At 44.3% G+C, this 15583-nt stretch overlaps 1 protein-coding gene and 1 long non-coding RNA gene across 2 annotated transcripts in view; one reads left to right on the plus strand and one right to left on the minus strand.

Annotated features, from left to right (window-relative positions):
- LRIG1 (leucine rich repeats and immunoglobulin like domains 1) overlaps window positions 1-15583 on the plus strand; it is a 92330-nt gene that overhangs the window by 46613 nt on the left and 30134 nt on the right. Inside the window, exons 4-5 of the mRNA XM_064667248.1 lie at window positions 13566-13703; window positions 14715-14858. Coding sequence (XP_064523318.1) covers window positions 13566-13703; window positions 14715-14858 — 282 coding nt within the window. The remainder of the gene's footprint in view (window positions 1-13565; window positions 13704-14714; window positions 14859-15583) is intronic.
- Window positions 12972-13572, minus strand: LOC135420170 (uncharacterized). Its single transcript, XR_010433406.1, has 2 exons — window positions 13358-13572; window positions 12972-13240 (listed from the first exon to the last, which is right to left on the minus strand). It is a non-coding gene; the product is annotated as an uncharacterized LOC135420170 (long non-coding RNA).

Below are 15583 nucleotides of genomic sequence, written 5' to 3' on the forward strand. Positions count from 1 at the left end.
CAGCTGTTACTTCAATGCTGCTTGCACTATTTCACTCATGTTTGCAGAGACTCTTTCTGAAGACCCATATAGTCATTAGATTCTTTGAGCTGCTGTTTTCCTTCCACCCAAGACAGACGTGTATTTCGGCGTGAGCTGAAACAATGCAAGCAGTTGTTGTGCTCTGCTGATACAGGTGGATCTTGCAAGTAAGACTTTCCTTCTGCAGGCTTTCTCAGGATCTGTTGATGTTGAGATGTGTGACTTCAGTTCATCTTTGCTTTTCAAGTTAAGATGATGAAGACTTGCTTGAGCATCAGAACAGCAGCTCCAGTTCTGCCCATGGCAGCCTTTCCTGGTGATCTCAGAGGAAAGAGCTCAAAACTGCTGCATCTGTGCTGTTTATAGATCACAGCTGAAGCCTGAGCTGGTCTCTACACGATTTGTGAGCTCACTTTGTGTTCCCAGCTAGGCCAGAGTAAAAACTTCTGTGTAGGTGCTGTTGATAGTTGGGAAGTTTGGCTTAAATGAGGAACGGAGGTTTGAGCTGACACCATAGTACAGACATAGCCTTGGAGGCCATTTGTGGCCTGGGATCCTGCTGTGCTAATTGCTATACAAACACAACAACTGTCTTGACCCCCAAGAGATTTAATCTGCAAGTCATCTTTGCTGGAGTTAAAAAGGGATGATCTAACAATTAGAAATAAGGAGACTGCTCTGTTAATTCCATCTGGGTCGCAGCAAGAGGTTTTGTGCTCATAAGCACAAAATCCAGATGACTCAGACGCAGCCGTGTGCGGGGTCTGGTTGAAGTCAGCAGGCTCTGATTTTGTGCAGGACGTGCCTTGGGCAGCTCAGAAAACCACGCTGACTGATTACTGGCACAAAGAAAACTCTCTTGGAACTAATGAAAGTGATACATGCAGGTTGTAGATACATAACTGGGAGCAGATTCACCCCCACCTCCTGTTTGCATTGCTTATGGGGTGTAATGTCTGCAGGGGCCAGTCCTCCAGTGTTTACTCAGACAATACCCCTTGGAGCTGGGAGAGAGGGTTGTTTTCTGAGGGTTTGGTCCACAGTATAGGCTACACTACTGAGCTTCTATTTTTGAATGTGAATGTACTGACATGGAAAGGGGAAATAGAGTAAATGCTGGCAGTCAGGCTGTTCAGTGTGCAGCAAAGATACTCTGAAACCCACCTCTCCTGGTTGTTTTGCTCAGAGTTTGTAATAAGGCTGTGGTGTGTAAAAGTCTGCAAATATTTGAGGCCAAAGACTGCAGGAGCCTTTCCCAGTGGAGGAAATTCTCATTAATCATGTGCTCCCAGTCACCAGAAGAGATGCTGTTTTGACTTCTCTTTTGGGCTGTTGGAACTGTTCTAATCATTTGCATGTCCTCTTTGAGCCTTTAGATATAATATGAGCACATGGAAATGGCAAAGGATCTGAGGCTATTCCAGGGAAATGAGTAATCATTTCTTCTAGAAAAGCAACAGCAGTACAGCACTTAATTATCAGACTCAACAAAAGAGCATCAGAAAGTAATCTGGGCACTTATAGAGGAGTGCAAAAATTGTCCAGAAGAAAAAGATAGTGGAAGTTGGTGGCAGCTCATGGAATAGCAGTTACCCCTTGAGGATAAGCATTTTGTGCAGCTGTGGCAGCTTCTTCTGTGAGTAGAGAATTGCTTTGAGCTGGGTCAGGTCTGCTCTGGTATCTGTGTGCTGCTTAGCACATGGCTGGACTCATATTTGTCTGGAGGAAGGAAAGGACACAAGTGGTCTTGTGGGAGAGAGCACAAGGTTAGGAGTTGGAATACTAGAACAGGATCTTTTTGTGTGTGACCCACATATTCATTACACCCCAAGAACAAGTAGATTCCTTTTGGGTGGGTCTGCTTCCTGTGAGCTGAAGAGGATCTACCTCAGGGCAGATGTAACTCATGAATGTAAAGCATCTCCTGATGCGTTTTCCAGGGGCAGGTACATATTATGTGCAATGAAAAAGATGGTTACCAAGTTCTGTCCCTCTACAGATCAAGCCCAGATTAGTTGTTAGGGTCATTTGCAGCCATGATCTTTTGTTAAGGTCAGTATGAAAAATAGCCTCATATTTGAGCCTTAGAATAGGCCAAACTCTACTATTAATATCTGTGGTAGAGTGACTGTCTCATTTAATGGCATATGGCAAATAAAGCACATGTCTACAAAAGCAATTCCTTTGTTAGTCTTCACAGACTGAGCAGATTTCAAATATAAATAACTTGCTGAGTTGAAAGTTTCTTTAGCATGTTGGAGTTTCCTGCCTAAAAACTGCTAGTAATGGATATTTAGTTTGCTCAGAGGTGAGTAAAAGCAAAGCTGAAGCTACAAGAAAAGCAAGTTAACATAGAAGTTTTCTCTATGAAAGCTTGGGAGGTTCAGTTTTATAATTGAATTTAACTAAAGTAACTAAAATTGCACAAAATCAGGAATCTATCAGTATGTTTTTATGCTTCCTTCCCCATTGAGATTGCCCAGGTAGAATGACAGCTGGCAGTGAGGACTGTCTTGATTGTTAGACCAGTGGTGCTTGCTCAGAGCATCAAATAGATGCACAGAAAGAATAGGGTGGGGGTAAAATTGTGAATTTTATTTTTAAGTAGGGTGGCATAAAGCACTTTCAAAATACATCCATTTTGTTACCCTTCGAGCACCCTGGAAGGCTTGAGAATGGGCAGTGTGGTTTAGTTCCTTTGCATATAAGAAGGCTCAAACTGCTCTCATTTTACAAACTGGGCTTTGCACCACATCAGTTTTGCAATTTACTTTATCCTCTCTACTACTCTTAACACTTCCATCATGGCTTCCATGGCACCATTAGAAATAGTGTAGGGTAAAAAGCATTAGTGTAAACAGTATTCACTAAAATGTGATCCTGCTGTGTGCAGGTTGGAAAAAATTAGCAGAAGAGGTCTATAGAAAGCTCATTTTTACATGAATAAAAGCTGGCTATGTGCTGGATTTCCTGTTATTTGTAACCCATGTCAAATCCCCCAATTAATTGCAGAGGTGAACAATAGAGATCGTGTCAGAAGTTATTATCTTCCTGTTGCAAAACCAGCCCTGCTGGGGGTGTGCAGCGTGGAGAATGTGATTGCTGGTTAAGGTAGACAAGAGAGTGATCTGTCATACCTTTAATGAAGTGATCACTGAAGAGGCCACCCTCCCTTCACAGTGTGTGCATAACTCTTGCTTGTTAACAGGAATTCCACGTGAATATTGATTGGGAATAAGTGGTTGGGTGAGTACATGTTCTGCCTGTCAAACCATTTAATGTTCAATTGCACGTGGGGGAAAACAGCAAAGGCAGCTGGAAAGTGAAACAGGAGCACAGGGTGAAAAGACAACTGTTAGTGGTGGGATATGAGCAGAGAAAAATGAATTGAGGAGAGGGGTAGAAAAAGAATCTATAAATGGCTCATTTTTAGACTTAAAATAGCATCTCCAGTCCATTATACTGCAGGTCACACATTGCATGGAAGCAGTTGCTGAAGTGCAGTCAGGTCAAGGCATTGGACTTTCTGTAATCCTTGGTGCCTTGGAAAAGGAACAGTTTTGGTGGTCTTACTGAAAACTTTTTTACCCTCTGGATTGTTTTATTGAGAGAGCTGTCATCTTTTTCAAAATAAGAGGAACTGAAGAAGTAAGTGGTCTTATTAAAGAAGCTTGAAGAACTTATTGGCTCAGTGGTGGTGAATGCTTACCACTGACTTTACAATATCTCCTCCAGGAAAGCTTGAACAGAGAGTGTTTTACACCAGCCTGGCTTAGCACAGTAGCAGTTCTACTCCAGAGCTCAAATTTTCAGTTCCCTGGATCTTTTGGCACCTGGTTCTGGAGTTTCTAAAGCACCCTTCCTACTTGACAGGCTTTATTAATAACAGGGTGTCTAGACTTGTTAAGAGCAGCTATTTTCTTCGCTAGCTTGACCATTGCTTTTCCACACAGGAGCTGCTCCTTCTTGCAGGCTGAGCAGTGTGAGCAGAGCTCAGTGGAGTCTGCCCAGAGGCAATCCCAGTTCCGGTGACCTTGCTGACAGGACAGATAAGCCCTTTCAACAGAGCACAAGTGTGTGTCATGTTGGAACAGACTAACCCGCCAGCCTATCTGCATCTCTCTCAAGTGTTAACAGGAGTTTGACTGGCCAGTCAAAAATGTGTTTCTTCAATTGCTGCCTTCTTCCAGGAGCAAGTCTTTTAGCAGCTTCTGCTGCAAGTTCAATGAGACTGATGGTCTGGAGAGTAGATATATTCAAGTGTGTTGTCCTTTATTTACCTCCCTTAGCATCAGCGCTCCTGTGTAGTTAAATCCATGTGGTTTTGTTGTGTTCCTGTCAAAGGTAGGAAAAGCCCCTGTGTCACGTCACAGCTCAGAGGCACAGACAGTGCCTATCAAGAAGTCTGCTTGCAGTTGCAATTTGGATTAATGTTGCAGTATTGTGGGCAGAGCCATCACACTTGGGTTGCACTTCAATTTCTTCTCTGCCTGTGTATTTTCCCCTCCTCACTCCTGTGGAGAGACAAAAGCAAAACAAAACCACCCACAAAACGCATGCACTCGCTAGGCTGTGGTGGATCTTCTTTGATCGTTTATTACACAAAGAGAAACTAAAACCAGTATCAGGATTTAAGGATAAAAGTGCCTCCATGCCTTGTGCTTTTGGACCTTCTTGGTTGTCAAATGAAAATGCCATCCTTGTTGATTAAAAGCACACAACTCGCTTGCAATGAAAATGAAAGAGGGCTGCTGTTTCTGCCTGGGAGTGGGACAGGATTACTGCTCTACATCTGGGCTGGATCTGATTTTTAGTGTCTGTTCTTCCTTATCACAAACCTGCCTCACCTTTGAGGCCGTTGATAAGAGTGGGAGGGCTTGGGCTGCAGCCCTGACATGAGTGCTGTGCAAGTGTGGGGCTGTGGAGAGCAGGAACTCCTCAGAGCAGCAAACTGGTGGGGGTGCAGCTGGCCTCTTTCTTGGCTTCAAGGAGTGGCTTATGCATTTAATTTGTGATAGAAAATTGAGTTTGGCTGGCATGTATCAGCAGCAGAAGAAAGCCCTTAAGTTAAAAGTGCAAGAGGGAAAGCCAGTGGCAGTGTAAGAGAGTAGCAGACTGAAGATATAAGCTGCAGAACATGGAAACATTGACCTGACTGTCATCTGCCAGCAACTGTGAATGACCCCTTTCAAATATTGATGCAGCCCTTCCTTCAAAGAGGCTCTGCTGAGCCCACGACCCCATTCAGGCAGCTGGTGCAGAGCCATGTGGTTTCCTGCATTCTTGTATGAAAACTGCTGTTTACCTTATATGACTCCCCTTCTTTTTATTCCCATAGGACAATTCTTGTCCTTAGCAGAGTTCACCACTCAGAAGAGCCTCTCCTCTCCTTTGCAGCCCTTCTCAGTGCTTGCTCCAGACTGAGGTCAGGGAATGTGAGAAGTGACAGGAGCCATGGTGTGGACTGAGAGCTGGAGAAGGGGGTGAGGGACTAGCACATCTATGAGTGCTTGCAGACTGGCTGTTTCAAAACCAGCACTGATGTGCTCAGTGGCTTAGAGCTCCTCTCCCTCCCTTGTGCCAGAGAAGTGGCCAAACTGCATTTCAGATTGGGCTAAAGATACCTGGCCCCAACCCTCACAGGTGCATCATCCACTGAGGGATGCACTCAGTGGCTTTGAAGACAATCACTGATGAGATGGTTTGAGGTAGAGCTGCACACAGGGCCATGAGGTTGTGCTCTGGTATTGAGTTCATAAAAGTTCAGGGAAGCTCCTTACAGGGAAGCTGTGCCAGACAATGAAAGATGCTTTGCACAGCCTGTCTAATGGATCTGTGCCCTTTGTGAATACATCATTTAAAAAGCTGCTGCAGAGCACAGTCTTGATGAAACATCCAGTGTAACCAGAAGAGAGCTGGTCCTCTTAGAACCACCCAGCTGCTGATGGGGGTACTGTGCCTGTAACAGAGACTGTCTTGTCTTCAAGAATCTTAATTTGCTTTGATGTCATAGCAGGTTGTGTAATCTGCTGAAGAGATAAGACAGCTTCTGTTTTAAAGATGACTAACTTCTAATCCTGCCTGTCCCACACATTTTGCTCTCCTAATGGAATGAAATTCTGAAGGCTTTGGAACTTGTGTATTGCAAAAAATATCCAACATCGTTTGGTGGCAAGTCAAGATCCAGTGAGAGTAAATGGAGATCAAAGTGAGGGAGAGATGTTTTAAAAACTACATGGCTTACTTCAGTGGATCTAACACACAGCATAAGGTCATATAAGAGTCAGATAGTTTTACATAAACAGTGCTAGTGCAGAATTATTCAAAGAGAATATGTATCTCAGTGGATGTGGTGGGTTTGGTTACATTAGGAGAAAGGCTTTCTTTCATGCTGTTCATACTGAACCCAACAACACCCCTTACTGATCATCAGATCCAGGCCCTTGCTTATGTCCAGTTGGTATGAAAGTCTCTAAAGAGTACGCTTGATCTCCACCTCTTATCCATGTGGCTACCTTATGAAAGAGCTGTGAGAGTGTGCCTGGCAGGAGGATGACATCTGCCCATGGTTGGGTACCCAGGGTTCAGGGATGCTCCGAGGCCACACTTGAACTGCTCCAAGGTCAGCGGTTGCAATCTGTCAATGTGAGAGGCAGATGAGCTCGGTCCTGTGAGTGACCACAGAGAAGCCTTTAATAGACAGTGAAAACAGAGCCCTTGGGTCACACTGGTCTCACATGAATAGTCCTGTTGACTGCAGTGGAACTATTTGCGTGAGTAATAGTTTGCTTGTGGGAATAGAGAGTTCATAGCACAGCCCTTTGCAGGTGGCCACTGCTCCCGGGCCCAAAGGGGTGAATTAGCAAATCTCATCTCCCAGGCTGCTTTCTGCCTCCAAACATCCATGACCTGGAACAGAGATGTAGTCACTTCACTGTGAAAGGTTGCATTTTTTCCACCCCCTCCTCCTTCAAAAAAAACCAACAAAACTCACATTGTTTTTTGAACCCCCTGTCTTGTCCCAGCTGCATGGGGGTTTATGCTTCTCCATCCTCTAAACCACAAAACAGGGTGAGAACGTGACCTGATAAATAAAGCCCCCGACATATACTTGTTTTGAGGCTGATGTACAGCAGATGAAGAGATGTCTGCCCTAGTTTGATATAGTTGGAGTAGTTCCCTCAGCTTGTTCTTGCGTTACTGTTATATATGATGTGAATTGGAAAACTGTAAAACAGTTATGGATTTTGTTCACTGTGTCTTGGAAGGGCCTTTTTTTGAAGGAATACTAAGGAGAGGGAAGATCCCGGCATACGGTCTCGGGCAGAGCATGTAAACCTTTAAGGGAAAGTTTGGATATCTGTAAAAAATTGTACAAGTGGGGATTTTTTTGTGGTTTGGGTTTGTTTTTTTTTTTTTTTTTTTTTGTGGCTGACCCTAAAATGCAGTGGCTGCCTGGCCTGCCACTGCTCTGCTCTCGTTGTGCGTGCAGCCAGCACCTGAACAAACAGAGCTGTATCTGCCACAGCCTGGGAATCCGCCAGGATTCCTCAGGGAAGGAGTGATTCAGAGCATCTGAGAAAAGTGGGGGCTGCTGCCATACATCCTTGCTTCCTGCCCAGACAATAACCCATGCAGCCTTACCCTGAAAGGACAGTGGTGCTGTTCCCATAAGAAATACAGCACATGTTGTGTTGGATAAAAATACAAATTCTTGTAATGGTCCAGAATCTTGTGCCTCGTGGATTATTGTGGAGAGGCTGATGTGACAGTGCAGAGTGTTAGACAGTGTCAGTGGGGCTTTCCGGAGCAGTTGGGAAGTGTGAGGGCTCATGCACTTTGGAAAGTTCAGATTTTCTGGGATGGTCTCTTGTGAAGAAATAGAGGATGATGTGCCACAGACTTCCAGCATGTCACCTGCATGTGTTTACTTCACCTTCTACTGCAGGCAGAGCTTCAGCACTGCAAGGTAGATATTTCACAAGTTACAGTAAAGAAGAAAAATCTTTCTGAAATAGAAGTCTTTGGAAGTAAAAAAAAATATCTATGAGTAGATGTTAAAATCACATAAGAAGCTCTGCATTGATAAAATGTTTGAACTTTGAGCCAAAGCTGATGTTCAGGTCCTGATGATGTTCTTCTCTTTCCTTCTTTCCATACATTAATAAAAACCACTTAGGAGATCTTCAGTTATTGACTGTAATAAGGTGACCAGGAAAAGCGGAAACATTTGTGTTGTTGCTGTTGTAAACACAAATTCATCTTCCAGATTATCAGCTACCCTTCTTGCTTGACAGGAAAATTGCTTAGGCATTGCACTCTACTCTGAAACCACGATTTTATTTGTTATTTTGTGTAGCAAGTGATGGGCTAAAATCAGATGGCAGATCATCTCAGGTGAAAGTTTAGGAGCACATGTCTTCAATATTCTTCAGTGCTTCTAGGAGGATCAGTACTGGATCTCCATCTTCTCAGAGTTGAGGAGAAGGAAGGCAGGTAGTTCCAGGCATCGTTTAGTCACACTGTATGTGATCCCTCTCCTGTTACAATGCCTTTGATCTCCCTCTCTTTGCGTGGCCAGTCTCTGAAGCCAAACCTTGCCTGTCCTTCAGTAGCAAACCCTGTTACTCTTTCTGGCTCCAGCATTTAGTTTCTTCAATACTTTCCCAGTATGGAAATATTAACCAAACCCTGAACTTTTAAAAGTTCTCTCTTTCTAGCCTTGTGATCTCCCTCTTTTGCTAATTTTGAAAATGTGCTGCCATATTAATAGAACCCTCCCCGAGGTGCGGAGCCTCTCGTTTGAAGCTCGGTTTTATTTTTGATGCCTGTAACAGGTGCTGGTTTAATAGGTTTGCTGTATTACAGCTTTCCCTTTTTTCTGGTGAGCCCAGCCAGATCTGTAAGCTGACACTACATGAAGGCCAAGCATGTGACTTCTCCCTGCCTTTAGCCTCGCTTCACACCGAACATTTGCACTGCAGACTCCCAGCAGCTTAGGCAGCCTTAATTCAAGCTTTGTCTAAACCAGGAGGTTTTGTATTTAAATCAGTCCAAGCAAAGCCCCTCGTACATTCCCATCTGAGGGTCTGCTTGCTTTGATTTTCCGCTGTCAGCTTTCGAATGGGCAGCTGCTGGGGGGGGTGAACGTGGCTCAAACAACAAAGGAGTGTGTTTGCACTGCTCTCTGCATCGATTTCACACAAGGAGTTTGAAGCCACGGTCTAAATTAAACTGATTAGTGTTCTCCATAGGACGGGCTCGCTGCAAAGACGAAGGTGAATTCTTCTCCTATTAGATCTAGTGGAAAATGTTTCACAGCCTGTTTATCAAATAAATATTCACAAAGACGCTTCGAATGAGGAAACCCACTGGGATTAAAGTGTAACTTTACCTCTAAAATACAAGCTGAGATTCCTGGAAGTGCTGCAAGCCTTTGACTTTGCGCCACCTGTTATTTTCCTGCCACCCCCTTCGGCTCCCTCCCGACTCAGAGCAAACCCAAACACGCTTTGGCTTCCCTGGAACATTCTGCTTGTTTTTCTCAGCCCGGAGGAGCAGAAAGTGCGCGTTTGCTTCCTGATGTCCTTTTGGGCTTGGTTCAGCAGAGAGCTGGCTGAGGTTAATCCAGAACTCCTGTAATCCTGAGGAATCTCTTCAGGAGCAGTGCAAAGTGCAGGGGCTAAGAGGCTGCACTCCCTCGGGGTATTGAGCCTGGGTGCAGGCAGGTTAAGCTGAGGGGCTGGAGGCTGACTCCCCCCAGCATCCCTCTCTCCCTCTGCAGCTGGGGCTGATCTGAAGGTGAAGCAGTTCCTGAACAAGTGCCATATGTGCAGACCTCGGAGTTTGAAAGTAATCCATTGCTGACTCTGAGTTACCTTAGCTTGGCACAGAGATGTTACAGTTCAAGGCCTGTGTTAGCTGCAGATGAGGTGTCTGTGGGAATGACGTTGGGTATGAACTGGGAAGTTCAACTGTTTTTCCCAGATCCTCCCATATTCATAAACAAACCCAAATGGGCTCCTTAGTTCTTATGATTTCTTTTTCACTTGAGCTGCTTTGACTCCAGATTTTTAGTCCTCAGCAAAGGCAGTTCTGCACTATCCTAGCAGGGTAGTCCTTTTCTACACACATTGGTAAACCAGAGGTAGAGAAGGGTTAAGGAACTTGCCCAAGGCAGATGAGTTGGTGCCAGAGCTGGGAATAGAAACTAAGAGACTTGGCTGCTGCTCCAGGCTCTAGTTGCACAATCTCACATTGAAGCCCTGTCATCGTATACTCTTGAGGTAACACTGGCTGAAGTGAGGCAGGGAAAGCTGTTTCCAGACTGTGATACCTAAGGAGTGAGGAGAGGAAAAGACACCTGGAGGCAAATTGGTTGTGCAATTATTTGTGCTTTACTGCCTGGTTTCGGCAGTTGGTACTAAAATCTGATCTGTCACCTTTGAAGCCAACCAAGTGTAAACTAAGGAGTTAGTTGGGAAAAATCCAGCCCTTTTCCAGTCAGTGATAAAGAGAAGAGGCAAAGTCTTAACATCACTGGTCTTTTTTTTTCTGTAAAACACCCTTGTGATGAGCTGGGGAACAAAGGCGGGAGAGCTGAAGGGATCCAAGTAATAACAGGAAGGGTTAAATCACATTTGGGCTCTTACCAAAAGAATGAAAAATAAATTGTAATCAAGCTAGTAAAAGGTTTGGGCAATGTTGCCTTCATATCACATGCTGTGTATAGGAAAAGTCAGCCGGGCTGGCTTTGTTTGAAGTGCAGTGCTTTGAGAGGGTGCAGTGCTTTGCAGCGAACTGTCTGACATTCCCCAGCTGGGACTGGGACTGGCCCGAAATGGTGTTTGGAGCTGAGAGTTACATTTGGAGTCAGCCCATGTTTGAAGGAGACAGGGAGAGGGAGAGAAAGGAGCCTGTTTTTTTCCTGTGTAAAATAGCGCATCCATCTCATCTGCCAGCTACAGCACATGAAAGCAAGAGGCAAACAGACAGAAGTCACCTGGAAACTGCTAACATGGCTCAAACAAAATTTCTTTCCTGTCCTTTTCTTCCTTTCTTGAAGTCTGTCTTCTGGGATGGGCTGGGAGATCTGGCAGGCGGGCAGATTGGATATATGTTGAGCAACCGAAGCACAGAAATATTAATACTCCAAAAAAATAACATTGGCTTCTGAAGAGCACTTCATGTCCAAATTCACTCTGTGCTCTCAGTCCCTTGCAGACTTAACTGCCCTGTGCAGAGATTGTCAGGTGATTTATAGATTCTCCAAGTTCGTTTGTACAAGCCTTCATTTCCTGTTAATTTACAGCCAGATTCATCTCAGCCATCACAGCCTAGATGAGATCAGAGCTGAACTCACAGCCCCTGCTTCAGGAGAGCTCAGGGTTTGCTTTCAGTTATGTCTGCGTTGAGGTGCTTTCCTGAATCAGGCACACACACATTTAATGGACTCTCTTCTTTTGAGGAGGAAAAGAAAACTGAAATTTTTGAACTTGCCGATTCTATTAATTGAGTTAATTGAAAAAAAAAACCAAAAAAACAGCTAGTCCTTGGGGGGAAAAAGTTCCCTTTGCCTCCATGTGTTTAGTTAATGGAGATGACAAAATTCTGGCTATAGTGATTTTTCTTGTATTTTAGTCTCTGTATAGTATAAATTCACCAGACCTTCTTTCTCCTAGGTGCATGAATGTGAAAATTCACTCTTTATTTCTAGCTGTAAGTGCATATTGGTCATTTGGATAGCAGCCATGTCATTGTCTTTTATACAGTTTGTAGTTGTAGAGACCTGTGTGCCTGTAACCCGTGGAATAACCAGGTTTGGAGACATAAATTATGGCTTTCCTTTGATTTTTCTTGACACTTTGTGTCATTTAGCAGCATACTGCTATAGTGATGTAAGATTTGTCCTTAATGTGTTGTGAGCCTGCACTGAATTAAGTATCATTAAAACTCTTCAATCAAAGCAGCATTTCTGTGCCTGTTTCCTCAGTGCGGAGGGAGGGTCATGTGCTGGCTGTTTAAAGGGTGAGTCTCCAAAAAGCAAATTGTTCTGGGGTTGCAGATTTTATCCTCTTCCTGTTGCAGACACCAGCAAATGTGGTGGTGAAACAATCTGGTTTTAATAACAGAGAGGGTAAAGGAGCAGATCGTGGTGTGGGGAGCGGGTCCTTTGCCACGTGCTGTTGGCATTTTCTGTTGAAGGAGGGAGGTTTGCTTTGAAAGGGGCTTGTCTGAACCTCTGGGAGAGCCTGAAGTTGGGGTGAGGCTGGAGAAGACAGGCTCCTAGACAGCTGTCAGCTTCAGTGCCTGGAAGGCTGTAGTTGGTCATCCTTCAGTTTTCTGTTTCAAAGAGCTGGAGAGAGTGTCAGGAGAACTGGGACTTGCATTCAGGAGTTCTTTCACTGGCTGCTGTCTCCTCCTCTGGTTACCCAGTAGGTAGCTGGATGGATTAAGGCTTGGGACTTGTCTGAACTCTCTCTGCTATCTCTTATTATTCAGCAAGTTCCCAAGTGTCAGGTGAGCGTCTCTGTTTGGAGAGTCTCACTCACAGCCTTGCCAGTAATAGCAGTGACTGGTCTAAATTCACATCAGGCGTGTGCTCTACTTCTTGTGACTAATGCACAGTGTATTTTTTTTAATTGATTACTGTTCCCTCTGCTGATTCAGGCCAGGAAGGAGTCAGAGGAAAGGGGATTTTTTGTTAGACCTTGTTGAGCACAGATGAGGTTTAAAGGTATTTAACTGTTTGGTGGCTGTGGAGACACAACTTGTACCTTCTCCAAAGAAAAATCTTAGATCAAATTCTTTAGGCTGTACTGCAGCAATCACAGGTGATCAGTGCAGGGTTTGATCCTGTGGTCAGTGCTTGGGCACGCGTGACACTGCAGAGTTGTCCTGATGGTACAGTGGGACAAAAGTAGCAAAAGATGAGGAAATGCTTGCAAGAATGTTTGCAAATCCTGTTACAGTATTTCTGTCTGTTACAAATCATTATAACATAGTGCAAAACTGGGAATTTTCAGAAGAATCCTTAGGAATTAAGGATGTTTTACATTACAATGTTTTGCAACTTTTGTTGAGATTGTATTTACTTCTCTGCTTCCTTCTCTGTAAGTCCCATCCTCTGTGAATAACATTGGCAGCATTCCTCGCCTGCGGGATTAAAATTCAGCCATGTAGTCCTTACGTGTAACAAATCCATTTTGGAAGTGTAGGCCTGTAGAAGAATGAGCCCAGATGACTGGAAGAAGAACTGATGAGTGGAGTCAATAGTTCTGCAAAGGGGAAAAGTGTTATGCCATAGCAGAAAAAGTGTTCTAAAGCCTTCAGATACCTGTGAGCTGGTCTCTGGCCAGAGGAGCAACGTGGGGATTAGGGAATGTCTCTCTGGGATGGGTTTCTCCTCCAGCAGCTGTTGAAGAAGCACCATAACTGAGTGTACGAACTCAGGGCCAGCCTGGGGACCTGCAGCAGCCTCGAGTGTTCTTTCTGTTTTTCTAAGAGCACTAAATAGTTTCTGTTTCTCCTCCTGACTTTTTCAGGCATCACAACAGGATCCGCAGCATTGAACCAAGTCAACTGCAGCCCTACGTTACCCTGGAAACGTTGGACCTGAGTTTCAATGACATCACGGAAATCCGAAACGGCTGCTTTCCACAGGGACTTCACATAAAGGAGCTGTGAGTTTTTCTTGTTGGGAACAGCTTTTGTTGAGTTACCCCAGCAGAGGAAAGGGCCTCAAACCTTTAAAAAAAAGAAGTAATGAATATAAGAAGTATGGGATTATTTGTCAGGATTTTAAGTGCAAAGGAGAATTAAAAGTCAGCACACTGTCCCTACTGCCATGTTATTTTTTCAATGCTGTCTTTTTGACTTCTGATGTATCTCTAAAGAATGCAGATTATTACAGTGTTGCAGAGAAAAGGTATCCTGCATCCTTCAAATGTGGATGTCTTTACATCTGCAAACCACCTACAAGCCAGCAGAACTGTTCATGTCTCTTCCCCTGTGGGAAGTCTGTATGCTGTTTCCCAGATCAACCCATGTGCATCTGGAAGGGTGGAGGGAGAACAACTATTTTGTCATTAAAGTGGCTACTAAAAGAACAGAAATGTCTTGTTAGTTATTAGAAGAAAGCTGGGAATTAAGTGGAGTAACACCCTCCCTATAGAGATGTTTGACTATTCAGAGAAACATAAAATAATCTGTATTTTGGTACCTTTGAAGCACTGCAGGCAAATAACCTGCCTGCATTAAAGTTTACGTTAAAAGTTTCTGGTGCTGGTTGTAAGAGGGTATCAGAGAGTGGTGTTGTGGCTTTTGTTTGCCTGTTGTCCTGTAAAAACAGCCTCTCTGGCTAAGATTGGGATCCAAGTAAGAAAGAGCCCTGGGACACATACTGAGGGGAAAATAGGGAATGAATAGAATCATCCTACACTGGAATATTCTCCAGTTTTTGGCTTCCACTCCTGACTGCCTTGCTCTAAAGTAGGAGGGTATCAAGGAGCTCTTGGAAAGCGCCCAGGGATTCTCCACATTCATCACAGGCTCTGTGCTCTTTGTGCACCCAGAAATCCAACTGGTTTGAAGCCATCGCTGTAATTTCACCAGCCTGTCTCGAGACCAACTAAATGCTGATAAAAGGAGATTTCTGACAGAACTGTTCATTTTTCTGCTGTGATTTATTGCAGCTACCTGGGGAGCAACAGAATCAGCACCCTGGAGCCTGGTGCTTTTGATAGTCTGTCACGGTCCCTGCTAACACTTCGTCTGAGTAAAAACAGGATCACTCAGCTTCCTGTCAAGGCGTTCAGGCTACCCAGGCTAATACAACTGTGAGTAGAAATGTCCACTTTAATTAAGCTCAGCCTCACTTTATGGAGACAAAATGTCCCTGAGGATATACACACCAAATGTCACCCTTCCTCATCTACTATTGTAAAATGTAGAATACACTATGCAGCAGTCCCCTGCCAGCACCTAGTAAAATATGTTGGGAGAAAGTCCTTTTTGTCTTGTAACTCTTGGCTTTTCAGGCCACTTTTTGGATCAACTGGGAAGGGAGGGATGCTGCAGCAGACATCAGCATCTTGTGCACTTGGCAGAGCAAGACAAATCCATTCCCTTGCAAGCTGCTGATGTCTGTGGTGCGAGAGAGGTTTGGAAGATGTTTCTATTGCGAGTGACAGAGCTCAGATACCATGTTAGTTTTTCAAGACCACACAGGTATCTTTATGTGGCAATAAAAATGCAATCAGGAAAGGCTGTTAAACTGTGCAGTGATATTTGGGCAGAGAAAATAGCACTCGAGGTGAGTTAACACACACGTCGTTGTCCTGTTTGCGTGGGGACACACAGACATCTGCAGCTATAAACGTGCTCTGTGTGTAAAAAAGTAGCACTAATTGTTTAGCTTTTCCCTTCTGCTGCTGTTGGAGAAATGTGCCCAGCCTGAGGCTTGTTGCAATCTTTCCATCAAATTTGATAGGCAAAAGGTCAGCCTCTGTCTGTTAACATAAAATCCACACAAGCTGTTGGAACTCACACCTCTAAATGGCAG

Source organism: Pseudopipra pipra, chromosome 11 (genome assembly GCF_036250125.1).
Source record: "Pseudopipra pipra isolate bDixPip1 chromosome 11, bDixPip1.hap1, whole genome shotgun sequence".
Taxonomy (NCBI): Eukaryota; Metazoa; Chordata; class Aves; order Passeriformes; family Pipridae; genus Pseudopipra; species Pseudopipra pipra.